The sequence below is a fragment of the Rhinopithecus bieti genome, unplaced genomic scaffold (genome assembly GCF_001698545.2).
Source record: "Rhinopithecus bieti isolate Rb0 unplaced genomic scaffold, ASM169854v2 scaffold_45617, whole genome shotgun sequence".
NCBI classification, from domain to species: Eukaryota; Metazoa; Chordata; class Mammalia; order Primates; family Cercopithecidae; genus Rhinopithecus; species Rhinopithecus bieti.
In genome coordinates, this window is record NW_016819136.1 from 962,251 (window position 1) to 978,647 (window position 16,397).

Here is a 16,397-nt window from a genome sequence, read left to right on the forward strand (position 1 = left end):
CTGTCAGCAGAAGAATGAATAATTTTAGTAGAATCATATGATATATTTTACAACAATGAAGACAACAGCTATACGCTATACCACATCTACTCTTAGGAATATATTAAATGAAACAGTATGTTTCAAAAGGCTACATATGATATAATATTTCTACAAAGTTCTAAAGCAATATATTATTTAGAAATACATGTAAATATGCTATAACTATTTTTTAATGAAAGGGAATGTTAAACATAAAATTGGGAATAGTGGTTATCTCTGAATATGGGGAGACAGAGAATGGAATGGAAAGAACGCACACAGGTAGATGTTACAGTGTTGGTAATATTATCGTTAATAAGTTGGGTTGGTGGGTTCATTCTGTTGTCATACTCCACTGCTTATATGTATGTTCCACATATCAAGAATTGCTAAAGTATTTTAAAAGATAATTATCTTTACACTATACATCTTATACTCTATACATCAATTTTAAGTGGGTTAAAAACCCAAATGCAAAGGGCACTACTAATTAGGAAACTACTGAAAATTATCTTTTTAAATTGACAAAAAATTGTATATATTATCATGTGCAACATGCTGTTTTGAAATACATATACATTATGGAATAGCTAGATTGAGCTAATTAACTCATGCATCGCCTCACATGCTTTCCTTTTCTTGTGAGAACACTTAAAATTTACTCTTAGTAATTTTCAATAATATAACACATTGTTATTAACTATAGTTATCATAGTATACAATAGATCTCTTGAAATTGTTCTTTGAATCTCAGTGAAATTTTTTCTTGTGACCAACATCTCCCCAAACGGTACCCCAGCCAACAACCACAGACCCTGGTAACCACCATTCTATTCTGTTTCTATGAGTTTAACTTTTTATACTCTGCATATAAGTGAGGTCATGTGGTATTTTCCTTCTGTGCCTCTTATTTCACTTAACATATTGTCCTCCAAGTTTATCCATGTTGTTGCACATAATAGGGTTTCCTTCTTTTTTAAGGCTGAATAGTATTTCGTTGTGTACATATACCACATTTTCTCTATCCACTCATCTGTTTATGGACACTCAGGTTGATTCTGTGTCTTGGCAATTGCGAATAATACTGCAGTGAACATAGGAGTGCAGATATCTCTTCTGCATACTGATTACTAATTTCATTTCCTTTGGATATATGCCCAGTAGTGGAATCGTTGGACCAAAAAATATCTTAAGGATTTCTTAAGCAAGACACACACACATACACATAGTGCACAAACCATAAATAAGTAGATTGATAAAAATTACTATATTAAGATTTAAAACATCTGTATCCAAAAGATACACCAGACAAAGTAAAAAAAAAAAAAAAAAAAAGAAAGAAAGAAAGATAGCCGAGCATGGTGGCTCATGCCTGTAATTCCAGCACTGTGGGAGGCCAAGGCAGTCAGATCACCTGAGGTCAGTAGTTCGAGACCCGCCTGGCCACCATGGAGAAATCCCATCTCTACTAAAAAATACAAAAATTAGCCTGGCATGGTGGCACGCACCTGTAATCCTAGCTACTCGGAGGCTGAGGGTGGAGAATTTCTTGAGCCCAGGAGCCAGAGGTTGCAGTGAGCCAAGATTGCACCACCGCGAGAGAAGTGAGACTCCAGCCTGGGCAATAGAGTGAGACTCTGTCTCAAAAAAAAAAAAAAAAAAAAAAAAAAAAAAAAAAAAAAAAAAAAAAAATGACAAGACAAGTTACAAACTAGAAGAGATTTGCAGTGCATTTCACGGACAAAAAGAACATTTTAAGAACTCTCTAAAATCAATTTAAAAACAAAAAGTAGAAATCAAAAATGGGCAAAGGATAGGACAGGCAAGTTACAGAAAAGAAAATAAATAACTGGCAAATAAATGTATCTAAAGATGTTTAACTTCATCAGCAATCAAAAAATGTGTATAAAACCACAATAAAATATAATTTAATATCTCACTGGCTGGCAAAAATATTAGTCTGATAATATCAAGTGTTGCTGACAACATGGAGCCTGGGTAATTCTCACACACTGCCGGGGGAGGATAAATTTGTTCAACCACTTTGGGTGCAACTTGGCAATACCCAGGAGAGCTGAAAATGTACATATCCCTCTGTAAACCAGAGATCCAGTACTAGGCTTCACCTTCTCACACATGTGCACAGGGAGATGTGTACAAAAAGGTTTACTGTAATAGTGTCTGTAATAATGAAAAATAAGAAATATCTTAAATATCCATCAATAGGAGGCTAAATAAAATCTTTAATATTCATACAATGGAATACTGTAGCAGTAAAGTGAATGAACTATCTGTAGTTTACGGATAACTCAAAAATTGGTTCAATAAAGTGAACCACAAAATGATATAAATATCATCACAATTAAAAATATGCAAGTTAGGTCTCCATATTGTGTGTGGACACATCCATATGTGTGTGTGCATACCTAGTGGTGAAGCCCGAGGAAGGAGCAGCAGAATCGCATTAGAAAGAGATGGGGCTTCAATTGTATCTCAACGTTCTCTTTCTTAAGCTGGGTAGCCTTGCACTTGGGTTACTATTGTATTATTCTACATTTTAATCATAAGCAAAGAGAAGATGATTCTATGACAAAAGATTTCTCCCTTTAAAATACAAAAGCGAACTTTTCATGCCATCAGGAGAAACGGTGAGTAGCGAGAGGTCATGGTGTTCTTGTTTCCCTTCTCAGTGGTTTTGAGTCTGCAATTACTGTTTTCACTGTTGGAGACAGTCGCCTGGATAATTCCCTTTATTACCAATAAACATTACTAGCAAGGCCATAGGCTTCGATACTCACTGTGTATGGTTTTTGTCATTTCTCTCTTTTCTCGGATGAGCTGTTTACGTCTCTCTCTCCATTCTTTGTTAAGTTTTTGCTGCTTGGAATTTTCCTCCTGGAGCTCATGGATTCGTTCTTGCAGCCGTTTCAAGGCGTGGTTAGAGAAGACCAAAGTACCAGAAAGATCGCTAGGTATTTCTCCAAATACCACATACTCTATCTACAAGCATAAAACAAATCAAAAGCAAATAGAGAAAAACACAGATTTTGTATATGGCAACAAAAAGCATAAGAGGCACACTTGCTTCTCTGCCCCTTGTTTAGCTCCTTGCCTTTGGGCTTCTCCATCTTCCTCACTGAGTAACAGTGGCCAGGCAAACACAGAAAGATGCTGTCAGATAGAAAGCCACATCACATCTCTGTGGGGATAGCAAATCCTCCCACACAGATCATGCCTATTATCTACTGCGTAATGATGTGACAAACGTTTCAGGGCTGGCATACTAGGCAGACCACTACATTGAGCTCATCCAGTTTGGGTCAGGTTACACAAAACACATATAAGGCTGATCTTGTTGTTGTTGTTGTTTTCCTAAAATACAGCTTTTTCTCTTAACCTGACAAAACAGAATACAATGAGCCTTTTCTCTTAATGATATGTATTCCTGCAATTTAATATAAGTTGCAATTCAAATAGAAATGAACAAGAAAAGTAAAAACGAGAAAATATTTTCCTTTTGTCTTGACCTCCCTCACCAATGAGTAGAGACTAAGCGAAGGTCATTTTAGCATGATTAGTCCATGTATAGATAAAGATGGTGTGACAAGTGATATGGGTATAAGAGCCAAGATTTCACCCTCTGAGCCATTCCATTCTTAAATCATAGGCTCCTCGCTTCTCTAGACTTGAAATGACTGATTTCCAAAGTGCTAATGGGCAATAGGGAAATATGCATGTTTTGATGTTACTCTTTTATAGCAATCTGACAGTGGATAAGACAAGTGTAGGTGTCATTCTACTGGTGGAATTCTCAACAAAGAACCGCGATTCTTCCCATTAGTGAACTACCAATCTTTCTCTGAAAAGTTTCGGTATGATGATGCTTCTCAGACAGGATGGAGCAGCCTCCCCAGATGCATCACCTGGTGGAGCTTGAGCGGAATCACAACCAGCAGTTCATTCAGTCGCTGCTGCTTCTCTCGCTGATAAGCCTCCAGGGCCTCCTCCGCTGCATTCAGATTAGTTGCCACAATTTTCACCTGTAGAAAGCCCCATGTCGTGAAATGGTGACAAGACTCAATGAACATACATCTAAAGATGGTGAATGAAGACATCCTGGGAGGAAATAAAGTATGAGCAGAATCTGCTTCGTTGGGCTGTGATTAAGTGCATGATCCCAGTTTGCAACTCAGGAATGCATATTATTTTCTTTCTGCCAAGTTATGATCCATGTCACTCTTTCAATCATTTCTATGACTCCAGAGTTATAAAATTGTGTGAGTAAGTGCCCAGAAAACACATCCTCATCTGCCTTTTATTTTGTGCATGAAAAGCAGCCCATCACCATGGAATGTCTTTGACAGAATGGTGGGAGTCTTTTTGGTCATAATGACTTCAACAAATTTCATTGCTTTAAAGCAATGAAACTGCTAACTATAGTATTCTAAAGCACATTCTCCACGTCCTAGAAAACCTGAAAGTATTCCACATCATTTCCTATTCACAAGAGGAGAAATAATACATCAAAAATATTTCTGAACATGAATGAAGTTAAGTGATGTTGCTCTAGACAAGAGTACCTAAGAGGGAAAGTGAGCAGATTAAGGCAGAAATTGATCAATATTATACCAGACGTTTAGCTTGGTGGTCTCCAACATGGGATGCATGCACCCCAGAGGATAACAAAAAATCATCTATTGGGGTATAAATTGAAAATGTCAGAATTTCTATTTCTATTTATTTTTATCTCCTTCTATTTAATTTCTGCTTTTTGTGGATGTTTCCTACTGTACAAAATATATAATAGTTCATAAATACAATTTATAAATACATATACATTTATTGTATGGGGAGGGGCTCCATTTTCATTTTTTTTACTTATAGAGTAAACTCATCAGAAAAGTCTGGAGACCAATGACTGAGATAAAGTAAGTCCAATTATCAAAAAAGCAATGTCCCCCACCACAATTTAGGGAGAATAAAACCTGGCCTTAACATTTGAAATGTTTCTTTTCTGAGAAGTCCTAATACTGTCATTACTATGAAAAGGCAATATTGTAGCTAGGAGGATGTGTAGCATTTTGAGAGGATAAATAAGTAGACAGATCGCCATACTTTTTTTGACAATGTATCATATTCCTTTTTGAGGTTATCAACAACTTTCTTTTCTTCAACTAAAGCCTCCTCAATGTCCAGCCTTTTCTCTCGAAGTTGAAGGGTGAGCTCAAAAAGAGCCACATCACAATCTGCCAAGAGAATTAAAATAAAAACCAGCCTCATTTGTTATGGAATGTGGGAGTACTAAAACTGTGAACTTTGGAGACTCAGAATCAACAATGTCTATGTATGGATCCACTCTAGCCAGCTTTTAAGACACTTACGGCTTAATTGTTCCAGGTTGAAATTATTAGCGTATTAATAACCATAATAATAATAACAGTGTTGGTGTTGTGAGCAGTACTCTGAAGCAGGCTTTGTGCTAAGCCCTCTATGTACATTATCTCACTCAAGGCTCATAGATCCTGCAAGGCAGAAACTATTGTTCCCATATATAGGTGAATACCTTAAGTCTCAGAGGGGTGACATAACTGGTACATAACAGAATGGGATTCAAGTGCATTATCTCTCTATTCTTTCCACAGTATCACACTAAGAGCCACCTTTGTCTACCAAGTAATAGAGAATGTAGAAATGGAATACTAAAATGGAATTCAGGAAGTTTAGACCTAGCCCTAGTGCTATCACCACACTAACTCTGAGTCATTGCTCAAGGCATTTAATTATCCTGCTAAAAAGTAATGAGTTGGCATTAGAAGGTTTGTATGCTCTATTTCACTCGTAAATATTATGATTTTTAAAGACCATTGTATTCAAAAGTAAAACAAGATCAAAATTTTATCTGAAATTAAACTTTTAAAATTTAATTAAAACTTCATTTGAAATGTCTAGAAAAACAAATTACAGATCCCAAAACGTCTTTTTTCTCTACTGAACCATTCATCTATTGAAACTGTAAGAAATTGGTCTGGCTGCTCCAGATAGGTTTCACCAGTGAAAACAGTGAATGTAAAGTGCTAAGGATTTCCAGGAGACTAGTCAAAATGCCCTTACAAAACAGATTTGCAACACAAAAATTTGAATAGGTTTGTCAAAAAAGGAGATTACTCTAAAATATATATGTAAATTACAGTCTGGCATTTCTCTATAAAATTAAACTTGCTACACAATTTATAATTCTGAATCAACTGTCAATTGTCTGCATATTATTTGTCACTCATAAATGGCTGCCTAAGAGAACAGATAATAAATCACCCAGAGAGCCCCCAAAAGTATTCATTAACGTTTTCCCTGACCATACTACTGGAAATAGCAACGTTCCTCTCCACCCTCACTCCTGCACTCCCTTCATTTCTTTTCCCATAGCATGTACCATCCTCTAAGATTCCATTTAATTGACTTATTATATTTATTGTCTTCCTCCACTAGACTATAAGCTCCATGAGGATGGAGGAGTTTGTTTTATATTTTGATGTATCCCTAGCATCAGGTAAGTGCCTGGCACATAGTAGAAGTTGAATATTGTTGAATTAAGAAATAAACATCCTAGCTGGGCACGGTGGCTCATGCCTGTAATCCCAGTACTTCGGGAGACTTAGGCAGGTGGATCATGAGGTCAGGAGATCGAGATCATCCTGGCTAACATGGCGAAATCCCATCTCTACTAAAAAAAATACAAAAAATTAGGCAGGCGTGGTGGTGGGCATCTGTAGTCCCAACTACTCGGGAGGCTGAGGCAGGAGAATAGCTTGAACCTGGGAGGTGGAGGTTGCAGTGAGTCGAGATTGCACCACTGCACTCCAGCCTGGGCAACAGAGCTAAACTCTGTCTTAAATAAATAAATAAATAAATAAATAAATAAATAAATATTCTTATACTTTAAAAAAGGTATTCATTAGACTCTATTCATACATTTTAAACTATCCTTTTTTTGAATTATCAGAGAACAGAGAAACCAAAAAAGGGCCTTCTCAGTATTGCCAATCAATATTCACACTTCACAGAGAACACATGGTTTTATCTAACTTACTTGTTGGGCAAATAGAATCATCAAAAACCTCATCTTCGGATTCAGACTCATCCTCATCACTCTCCAAGCTAGATTCTTCTTCACTTGATTCCTCACTCTCCTCATCTTCATCTACAGAAAGAGGAGGGCGTTGTTAACAAAGAAGCTTCTATATTCAACTAAATACTAGATTTTTAAAGTAAACTATTTTTCAATGAGTTAGTCACTAGCAAAATAACTCAATATAAGAGTTTAAAATGGTTCAGGACACAAAGAACACAAACCCAAATGCCTGCAGAAGGTTGTGCGGTTACTATCAATGCAAGTCAGAGGGGGCTGAGTCCAAGCTGCCAAGCTGTAGATACACACAGTCAGTGAAATAGACGCACAATTCCTAACTCATAAGATGCTCTAAAATCAGAGAAAAAAAAAATTTCCTTTTTTTCTTTTTTCTTTTTTTTCTTTTTTCTTTTGAGACAGGATCTGGCTTTGTTGCCCAGACTGTAGTGCAGTGATGTAATCTCAGCTCACTGCAACCTTCACCTCCTGGGCTCAAGCAATCCTCCCACCTCAGCTTTCTGCGTAGCTGAACTACAGGCACACATCATTATGCTCAGCTAATTTTTGTTTTTTGTTTGTTTGTTTTGTAGAGACAGGGTTTCGCCATGTTGCCCAGGCTGATCTTGAACTTCTGAGCTCAAGGGATCTGTACAACTGGGCCTCACAAAGTGCTGGGGTTACAGGCTTGAGCCACTGGGCCTGGCCCTGAAAAGATTTTCGTAAGTTATCTGACATGAAGTAATGATCTTTATAGTCTTTATTTAACTTGGTATGAATATTCATGTTTTGCTGCAGAAGCACTAAGATGTTTGATTTTGGGATTCTGTGCCAGAACTTGCTAGTGGTATCATGTTGACAAAGACTTTCTCCTTTGACCCAACTTAAGCCAGGCTTCTCTGAGTCCTTTCTCTGACTAGTTCCTGACCTTGAGCTGTGTCCTTAACCTATTTAGTCCAATTCTAGCAAGAATCCTGCAAGTTAGTTTAGAAAAAATTCCCCACCCTTGATATCTGATGAAATTCCTCATCAATCACCCCTTATCACCTGGCTTGCCCTCCACAAAAAGTCCTATTAAAACAGTCTAGTGAAGAATTACCCTACTTCTTAGTAATTTTCCATCCACTGACCCCCACTCTGTTCCTTGGCTATAAATCTCCACTTGTCCTTGTTGTATTCAGAGTTCAGCCCTATCTCTCTTCCCTGCTACAAAACCACATTATAGTAGGCCCCCTGAATAAAGTCTGCCTTATTGTTTTTAATAAATGTCAGGAATGATTTCTTTATAATATCACATATAATACCTTCAGAAATATTTCTGAACACAAAAATACATCTGTCCCCAAGGGTTTTGGATAAGGGGTTGTAGACCTTTCCACTCCAACCTGCCCCACTTTCTTTTAAAACACCCTGAGGCCATCTGTGAACTACAGATCACCAATTTACAATTTATAAACACAGCTAAACATTATGTGCAAAACAAACATAAGAAGACTCTGGTGGCCGGGCGCGGTGGCTCAAGCCTGTAATCCCAGCACTTTGGGAGGCCGAGACGGGTGGATCATGAGGTCAGGAGATCGAGACCATCCTGGTCTACACGGTGAAACCCCGTCTCTACTAAAAAATACAAAAAACTAGCCGGGCGAGATGGCGGGCGCCTGTAGTCCCAGCTACTCGGGAGGCTGAGGCAGGAGAATGGCGTAAACCCGGGAGGCGGAGCTTGCAGTGAGCCGAGATCGCGCCACTGCACTTCAGCCTGGGCGACAGAGCTAGACTCCGTCTCAAAAAAAAAAAAAAAGAAGACTCTGAAAAAAATGGAGAGAAGAAAGTAGAGCAACTATGTGCCTTAGAACCTGAGGAACAACACTGTGGCGAGTTCCCTGGATATTCTTTTAGCCTCATCTATCTCAGACTTGGAGAAGAGTAGGTTGGCAGCCTAGAAACACCAACAGATCTATAGATACGGAAAGCCTTAACAAAAGCTTTCTGTCTCTAGCCAAAGGACCAGGAAAGGGGCAGCCTAGAAGGAGAGAAAACTTTTAGACAGTAACTATTCTATTCCAACCAAACACCACAGAAAAACTCTGGTACAATCCCCAACTAAATCAGCAAAGGTTAAGTGGGGAGGCTAGACATCCACCCTCACAGGGCTGTAATTAGGTGTCCCAACACTCCCACTGGATGGTGTTAGAGAAGGCCAAGTAGGGAGCCAGTACATTTATTCATGCTGGCTGGTAACCAGCCTCGCCCCCACCCTCAAGATGCCTGTGGAGGCTATGTGATAGCCTGGACTTCCACTCCCAAGGTCAGTAATAAGGTACTCTCCCCTCTCCCCTCAGGGGTGGTATCAGAAGAACATTAATAGAGAGTCAGGACTTTCATCATCATCAATAAGTACTCACCATCCCCACCATGTTGATCATAGAAACTACACGTGGAGCTGGAACTCACAGTCATATATAGCAGTATCAAAGAGGTCCCCCATCCCTTGGGTGATAATGAAGTCTGAATGGGGAATATAGACTTCTACCTCCATCAATAGTAAGGAGACTCCCATCCCTTTCCTTGTCAGATTAGTGTTTGAGAAATTTGAGTAAAACAGAAAATTTAAATAAGATACAAAGTCTCGTAATATAATATGAAAGTTTTTAGGATTCAATTAAAAGTCACTTATATCTGATATGGTTTGGATCTGTGTTCCCACCAAATCTCATGTTGAACTGTAATCCCCAGTGTTGGAGGAAGGACCTGTTGGGAGGTGACTGGATCATCGGGGAGGAATCCCCTGAATGGTTTAGCACCATCCCCTCAGTGCTGTTCCCATGACAGTGAGTGAGAGTGAGTGAGTCATCATGAGAGCTGGTTGTTTAAAAAGTGTGGTGTGTAGTGCATCCTCTCTCACTCTCTTGGTCCTGCGCCTGCCATATAAGATGACTGCTCCTATTTTGGCTTTGCTATGAGTTAAAGCTCCCTAAGGCCTCCCCAGAAGCAGGTGCTGCCATGCTTCCTTTATAGCCTGTGGAACCATAAGCTAATTAAACCTCTTTTCTTGTAACTTACCCAATATCAGGTATTTCTTTATAGCAATGCAAGAATGGACTAATGCAATCTCCAACTGAGTGAAAATAGAAAACCAATAGCTGTCAACACTAAGATGACAGAGATATTAGAATTATCTGATAAAAGTATTTAAAACAGCCATGATAAAAATGCTTCCATGAGCAAAATTTGAACATGCTTAAAGGAAATGAAAAAATTCAAAGCCTCAGCAAATAAATAGAAATTATAAAGAACTAAGTGAAAATTTAAGAACTGAAAAATACAATAACCAAGTGATGTGGTTTGGCTCTGTGTCCCCACTGAAATCTCATCTTGAATTGTACTCCCATAATGCCCACATGTTGTGGGAGGGACCTGGTGGGAAATAATTTGAATCATGGGGGTGGTTTCCCCCATATTGTTCTTGTGGCAGTGAATAAGTCTCACAAGATCTGATGGTTTTATTAGGGGTTTCCACTTTTCCATCTTTCTCATTTTCTCTTGCCACTGCCATGTAAGAAGTGCCTTTTGCCCCCTGCCATAATTCTGAGGCATCCCCAGCCATGTGGAAATATAAGTCCAATTAAACCTCTTTTCCTTCTCCCAGTCTTGGGTATGTCTTTATCAGCAGTGTGAAAACAGACTAATACACCAAGATAAAAACTCAACGAATGAATTCAACAACAGAATAGAAAGGAGATAGGAAAGAATCAATAAATTTAAAGACTGAACAATAGACATCATCCAATTTGAACAACAGAAAGAAAAGAGAAAAAATAAAAAAATAAAACCCCAGAGCCTCAGGGAACTTTTGGATTATAATGAAAGATCTAATATTTATGCCATCAGAGTACCAAAAGGAGTGAAGAAAGAGAGTGAGAATGAAAACTTCCCTAATTTGCCAAAAGACAGGCTAAGGAATTTGAATTCCAAACAGGACACACCCAAATAAATTTACACCAAAACTCATCATAATCAAACTTCTGAAAACTAAAGACAAAGTCTTGAAAGCATCAACAGAAAAGTGACACATTAACTATAGGGGATACATCTTCTCTGCAAGCCCTCCTACCTGCCAGTCACTCCCAGAGCCCTTGCCTCACCACCCTGCAGGAGCAGGTACACAATACAGCCTTTGCAGCCCAGCCTGAGTGCATTGCTGCACCTGAGTAGTTTCCTGGCAACTGCGGAGCAAATTGGACCCCCCAATGCAGCTGGAACCTGAACCTGACCCTGAATCTTAAGATATCCCAGTGTCTCCAGGGCCGTGGTGTACAACTCCAGAGCATGGAGCCAAGATGTATGGCCAGCACTTGAGCTGGGGAGGAGCCCTCACTCTCAGAGTACTGAGAAGGGTGAGATACATGGGTTCCTGGGCTGGGATGAGAGTGGGGCTTTCTTCCCTTTGCAGGGCCAGTCCAGAAAGGATGTTGCATATCTCCCTGCTACAGTCTTTGTGCAAGGGGGCCCCATGGCCTGGAACACCCAACAACAACAACAACGACAAAAAAAAAAAAAAAAAACACACAGGCACAGTGCCACTGATTGGAGGGGCTCCCCCAAGGCCCAGGAGTGGACCTGGTGAGTGGGCCATCTCTCCCACTCCCTCACCCCTACTTCAGAGCACACTTGCAAACACAAGGAAATACTAAAGAGCTGTGCAGCTGGGTATTAACGCAGCTACTGGCCACCATTGTTTTTGTTTTTGTTTTTTTCCTTAACAGTCTAAAATGACTGAAATGACAAACATAAAATTCAGAATCTGGAAGGCAAGCTCATCGAGATTCAGGAGATAGTTGAAACCCAATCCAAGGAATTCGGTAAAATGATCCAAGAGCTGAAAGATGAAATAAGAAAGAAGAAAACCAAACTTTTTAAAGTTTTCAGACATTTTCAGAAAGAAGAAAACCAAGCTTCTAGAGCTAAAAACCCCACTACAAGAATTTCATAATATGATTGGAATATTAACAGCAGAATAGACTAAGATGAGGAAAGAATCTCAGCTCGAAGAATGCTTCTTTGAGTCAACTCAGACAAAAATAAAGAAAAAAATTTAATGAACCAAATCTCTGAAAAATATGGGATTCCATAAAGAGAACAAATCTATGACTCATTGGTACTCCTGAGAAAGAGGGAGAATACGCAACTTGGGAAATATATTTGAGAATATAGTCCACAAAAATTTCCCCAATCTTATTAAAGAGTTTGACATACAAATTCAAGAAATACAAAGAACCCCAGCTAGATACTATACAAGATGACCATCCCAAGGCACATGGTCATTAGATTCACCAAGGACAATGTAAAAGAAAAAAAATCTTAAAGGCAGCTAACGAGAAGGGTCGAGTCACATACAGAGGGAACCCCATCAGGCTAGCAGCAGACCTCTGAGCAGAAATCTTACAAACAAGAAGAGACTGGGGGCCTATTTTCAGTGTCCTTATAAAGAAAATAAATTTGAACCAAGAATTTCACATCCTGCCATACTAAGTTTCAAAAGTGAAGGAGAAATAAAATCCTTCTCAGGCAAGCAAATGCTGAGGGAATAAGTTTCAACTAGACCAGTCTTAGAAGAGGTCCTTAAGGGAATGTTAAACATGGACTCAGAAAAAAAAAAAACAATACCTGCTACCACAAAAACACACTTTAGCACACAGCTGACAGGCACTATAAAGCAACTACAAAATCAAGTCTACATAACAACCAGCTAACATCATGATGACAGGATCAAAATCACACATATCAATACTAACCTTGAATGTAAACGAGCTAAACACCCCACTTAAAAGTTAGAGTGCCAAACTGGATAAAAAGACAAGAACCAACCATCTGTTGTCTTCAAGAGGCCCATCTCAGATATAATTATACCCATTGGCTCAAAGTAAAAGGATGGAGAAAGATCTACTGTGTAAATGGAAAACAAAGTACTGGAAGTCTTAGCCAGAGCAGTCAGGCAACAAAAAGAAAATAAAAGGCATCTAAATAGGAAAATAAGTCAAACTAACTCTCTTTGCTGATGATATGATTCTATACTTAGAAAACCCCAAAGATTGCCAAAAGGCTACTAGAACTGGTAAATATTTTTAGCAAGGTTTTAGAATACAAAATCAATATACAAAAATCAATAGTGTTTCTATACACCAATAATGTACAGTCTGAGAGTCAAATTAAGAATATAATCCCACTTACAACAGTGACAATAACAATGAAATACCTAGGAACATAGCTAATCAAAGAGGTGAAAGATCTCTACAAGGAAAACTACAAAACACTGTTGAAAGACATCAGAGATGACAAAAATAAATGGAAAAACATCCCATGCTCACGTATTAGAAGAATCAATATCATTAAATTGGCCATATCCTCCAAAGCAATCTACAGATTCAATGCTACTCCTATCAAATTACCAACATCACTTTTCACACAACTAGAAAAAACTAAAAACTATTCTAAAATTCATATGGAACCAAAAAGGAGCCCAAAATTCAAAGCAATCCTAAAGATAATCCACAAAGCTGGAGGCATCACATGACCTAACTTCAAACTATAAAGCTGTAGTAACCAAAACAGCACAGTACAGTACAAAAACAGACAGACACATAGACCAAAAGAACAGAACAGAAAACTCAGAAATAAAGTTGTGCACCTACAACCATCCTATCTTCAACAAGGTTGACAAAAACATGCAATGGGGAAAGAAGTTCGTATTCGATAAATGGTGTTGGGATAACTGGCTAGCCACAGACAACCTACAGAATGGAAGAAAATATTCACAAGCTATGCATCCAACAAAAGACTAATATCCAGAATCTATAGCAAAAAACAAATAACTCCATTAAACAATGGGCAAAGGACATGAACAGACACTTCTCAAAAGATGACCTACAAGCAGGCAACAAACATGAAAAAAAATGCTCATCATCACTAATCATCAGAGAAGTGCAAATCAAAACCACAATGAGATACCATCTCACACCAGGCAGAATAACTATTATTAAAAAGTCAAAAAAGAGGCTGCTGAGGCTACGGAGAAATGGGAGCACTTATACACCATTGGTGGGAATGTAAATTAGTTCAGTCACTATGGAAAACAGTTTGGAGATTTCTCAAAGAACTTAAAAATGAGCCACCATTTGACCCAGCAATCCTATTACTGGGTATATACACAAAGGAAAATAGATCATTATACCAAAAAGACATATGCACTCATGTTCCTTGCCATGTGTATTAGTCCATTCTCACACTGCTAATAAAAACATACCCAAGGCTGGGTAATTTATAAAGGAAAGAGGTTTAATTGACTCACAGCTCAGCATGGCTGGGGATGCCTCAGGAAACTTAAATCACAGTAGAAAAGGAAGTAAACATGTCCTTTTCCACATGGCGGCAGGAAGGAGAAGTGCAGAGTGAAGGGGCGGGGGGAAGCCCCCTATAAAGCCATCAGATCTCATGAGAACTCACTCGCTATCATGAGAATAGCAGCATGAGGATGACCACTCCAATGATTCAATTACCTCCAATCAGATCCCTCCCTTGACATGTGGGGATTATGGGGACCACAATTCAAGATGAGATCTCGGTAGGGACAGCCAAACCATAACACAGTGCTATACACAATAGCAAAGACATGGAATCAACCTAGGTGCCTATCAATGGTGGGTTGGACAAAGAAAATCCACATATACACCATTGAATACTACACAGCCATAAAAAAAGAATGAAATCATGACCTTTGCAGCAACATGGAGGGAGCTGGAGGCGATAATCCTAAGCAAATTCACGCAGGAACAGAAAACCAAATACTACATATTTTCAATTATAAGTGAGAGCTAAAAACATTGAGCACACATGGACATAAACAAGTAATCTATGAGTAGCAATGAACATGAGGACACTGAGATTAAAAATACACTATCATTTAAAATCACTAAAAAAGAAAATAGGTATAAATCTAACAAAACATGAACATGAATTATATGCTGAAAACTAGTATACAATTTTGATCTACAGGGTCTCGCTCTGTCGCCCAGGCTGGAGTACAGTGGCGTGATCTTGGCTCACTGCCAGCTCTGCCTCCTAGGTTCACACCATTCTCCTGTCTCAGCCTCCCAAGTAGCTGAGACTACAGCATATTGTACCTTCTAATGGAAAACTCAATGTAAGTAAAGATACCAGTTGTCTCTAAATTAATATACAGTTTTAACACAATTACTATGAAATTTCCAACAAGATTTTTTGCAGATATAAACAATATTATTCTAAAATATGGAAATATCAAGGAACTAGAATAGCTACAACAATTTTACAAAAGAAGAATAAAGTAGGAGGAGTTAGTCTTCCTGATTTAAAGGCTCAACATGTGGCTACAATAATCAAGACTGTCGTATTGGTGAAAAGATTGACACATAGATCAATGGAACAGAATACAGAACCTAGAAATAGATCCACACAAAGATGCCCAAATGATCTGGACAAAGATCAAAGCAATTCAGTCGAAGACAGACAACATTTTCAACAAATGATACTACAGTAAATGAAAAGGCAAGCTACACACTAGGAAAAAATATTTGCAAACCACATATCTGACACAGGACTAGTATACAGAATATATAAAGAACTCTCAAAACTCAACAGTAAAAAAAGCAAGTGATCCTATTTAAACATAGGCAAAAGGAGACATTTCACTAAACAAGATATACATATGGCAAATAAACACATAAAAAGATATGCTTATTAACTTAAACTACACTATGCTAACTCATACCAGATACATGTAAACACGTGTGCGCATGTGCAAACAAACATGCACACAGATTAACTCGAGGTGTTGGAAGACCTTAAGGTTTATGTCTTCTCTTTAGCCTCCAGAGTGTCTCTACATTGTCTATGTTATAGTGAAAAAAATAGGGTATCTAATAGGTCCCTTAGTTACCTCTCTATTTCATGTTAATGAGAGAAAATAAGATCGTATGCAAGAAAGAAATACAAACCAGCATCTCCTTCAACTTCTTTTTTCTTTACCCGTTTAATCTTCTTCTTTAGGACCTTCATGAGGAAGTTTGCAAACTTATTGTTTTCTCCAACGGCTGTTTGAAAACCAGCATAGAGTGCCTTTTCTTGCTCCTGGAGTTTGGTGATTTCATTCTTTTTCTCTTCCATCTCTTTAAGAGTTTCATTTATTTTCCACTAAATGAATAAAACAAGGAAAATGATA

The 16,397-nt window shown here is 38.3% G+C and overlaps 1 protein-coding gene across 4 annotated transcripts in view; it reads right to left on the reverse strand.

Moving 5' to 3' along the window:
- Positions 1-16,397, reverse strand: part of CFAP44 (cilia and flagella associated protein 44) — a 151,455-nt gene that overhangs the window by 14,157 nt on the left and 120,901 nt on the right. For 3 of the 4 annotated variants that reach the window (XM_017858549.1, XM_017858550.1, XM_017858552.1), the window contains 5 exons: positions 16,174-16,369; positions 7,109-7,219; positions 5,137-5,267; positions 3,945-4,061; positions 2,820-3,021 (listed from right to left, as the gene is read on the reverse strand). In XM_017858549.1, coding sequence (XP_017714038.1) covers positions 2,820-3,021; positions 3,945-4,061; positions 5,137-5,267; positions 7,109-7,219; positions 16,174-16,369 — 757 coding nt within the window. Of the gene's footprint in view, positions 1-2,819; positions 3,022-3,944; positions 4,062-5,136; positions 5,268-7,108; positions 7,220-16,173; positions 16,370-16,397 lie in introns of those variants that run through there. The other variant, XM_017858551.1, reaches the window with a different exon arrangement.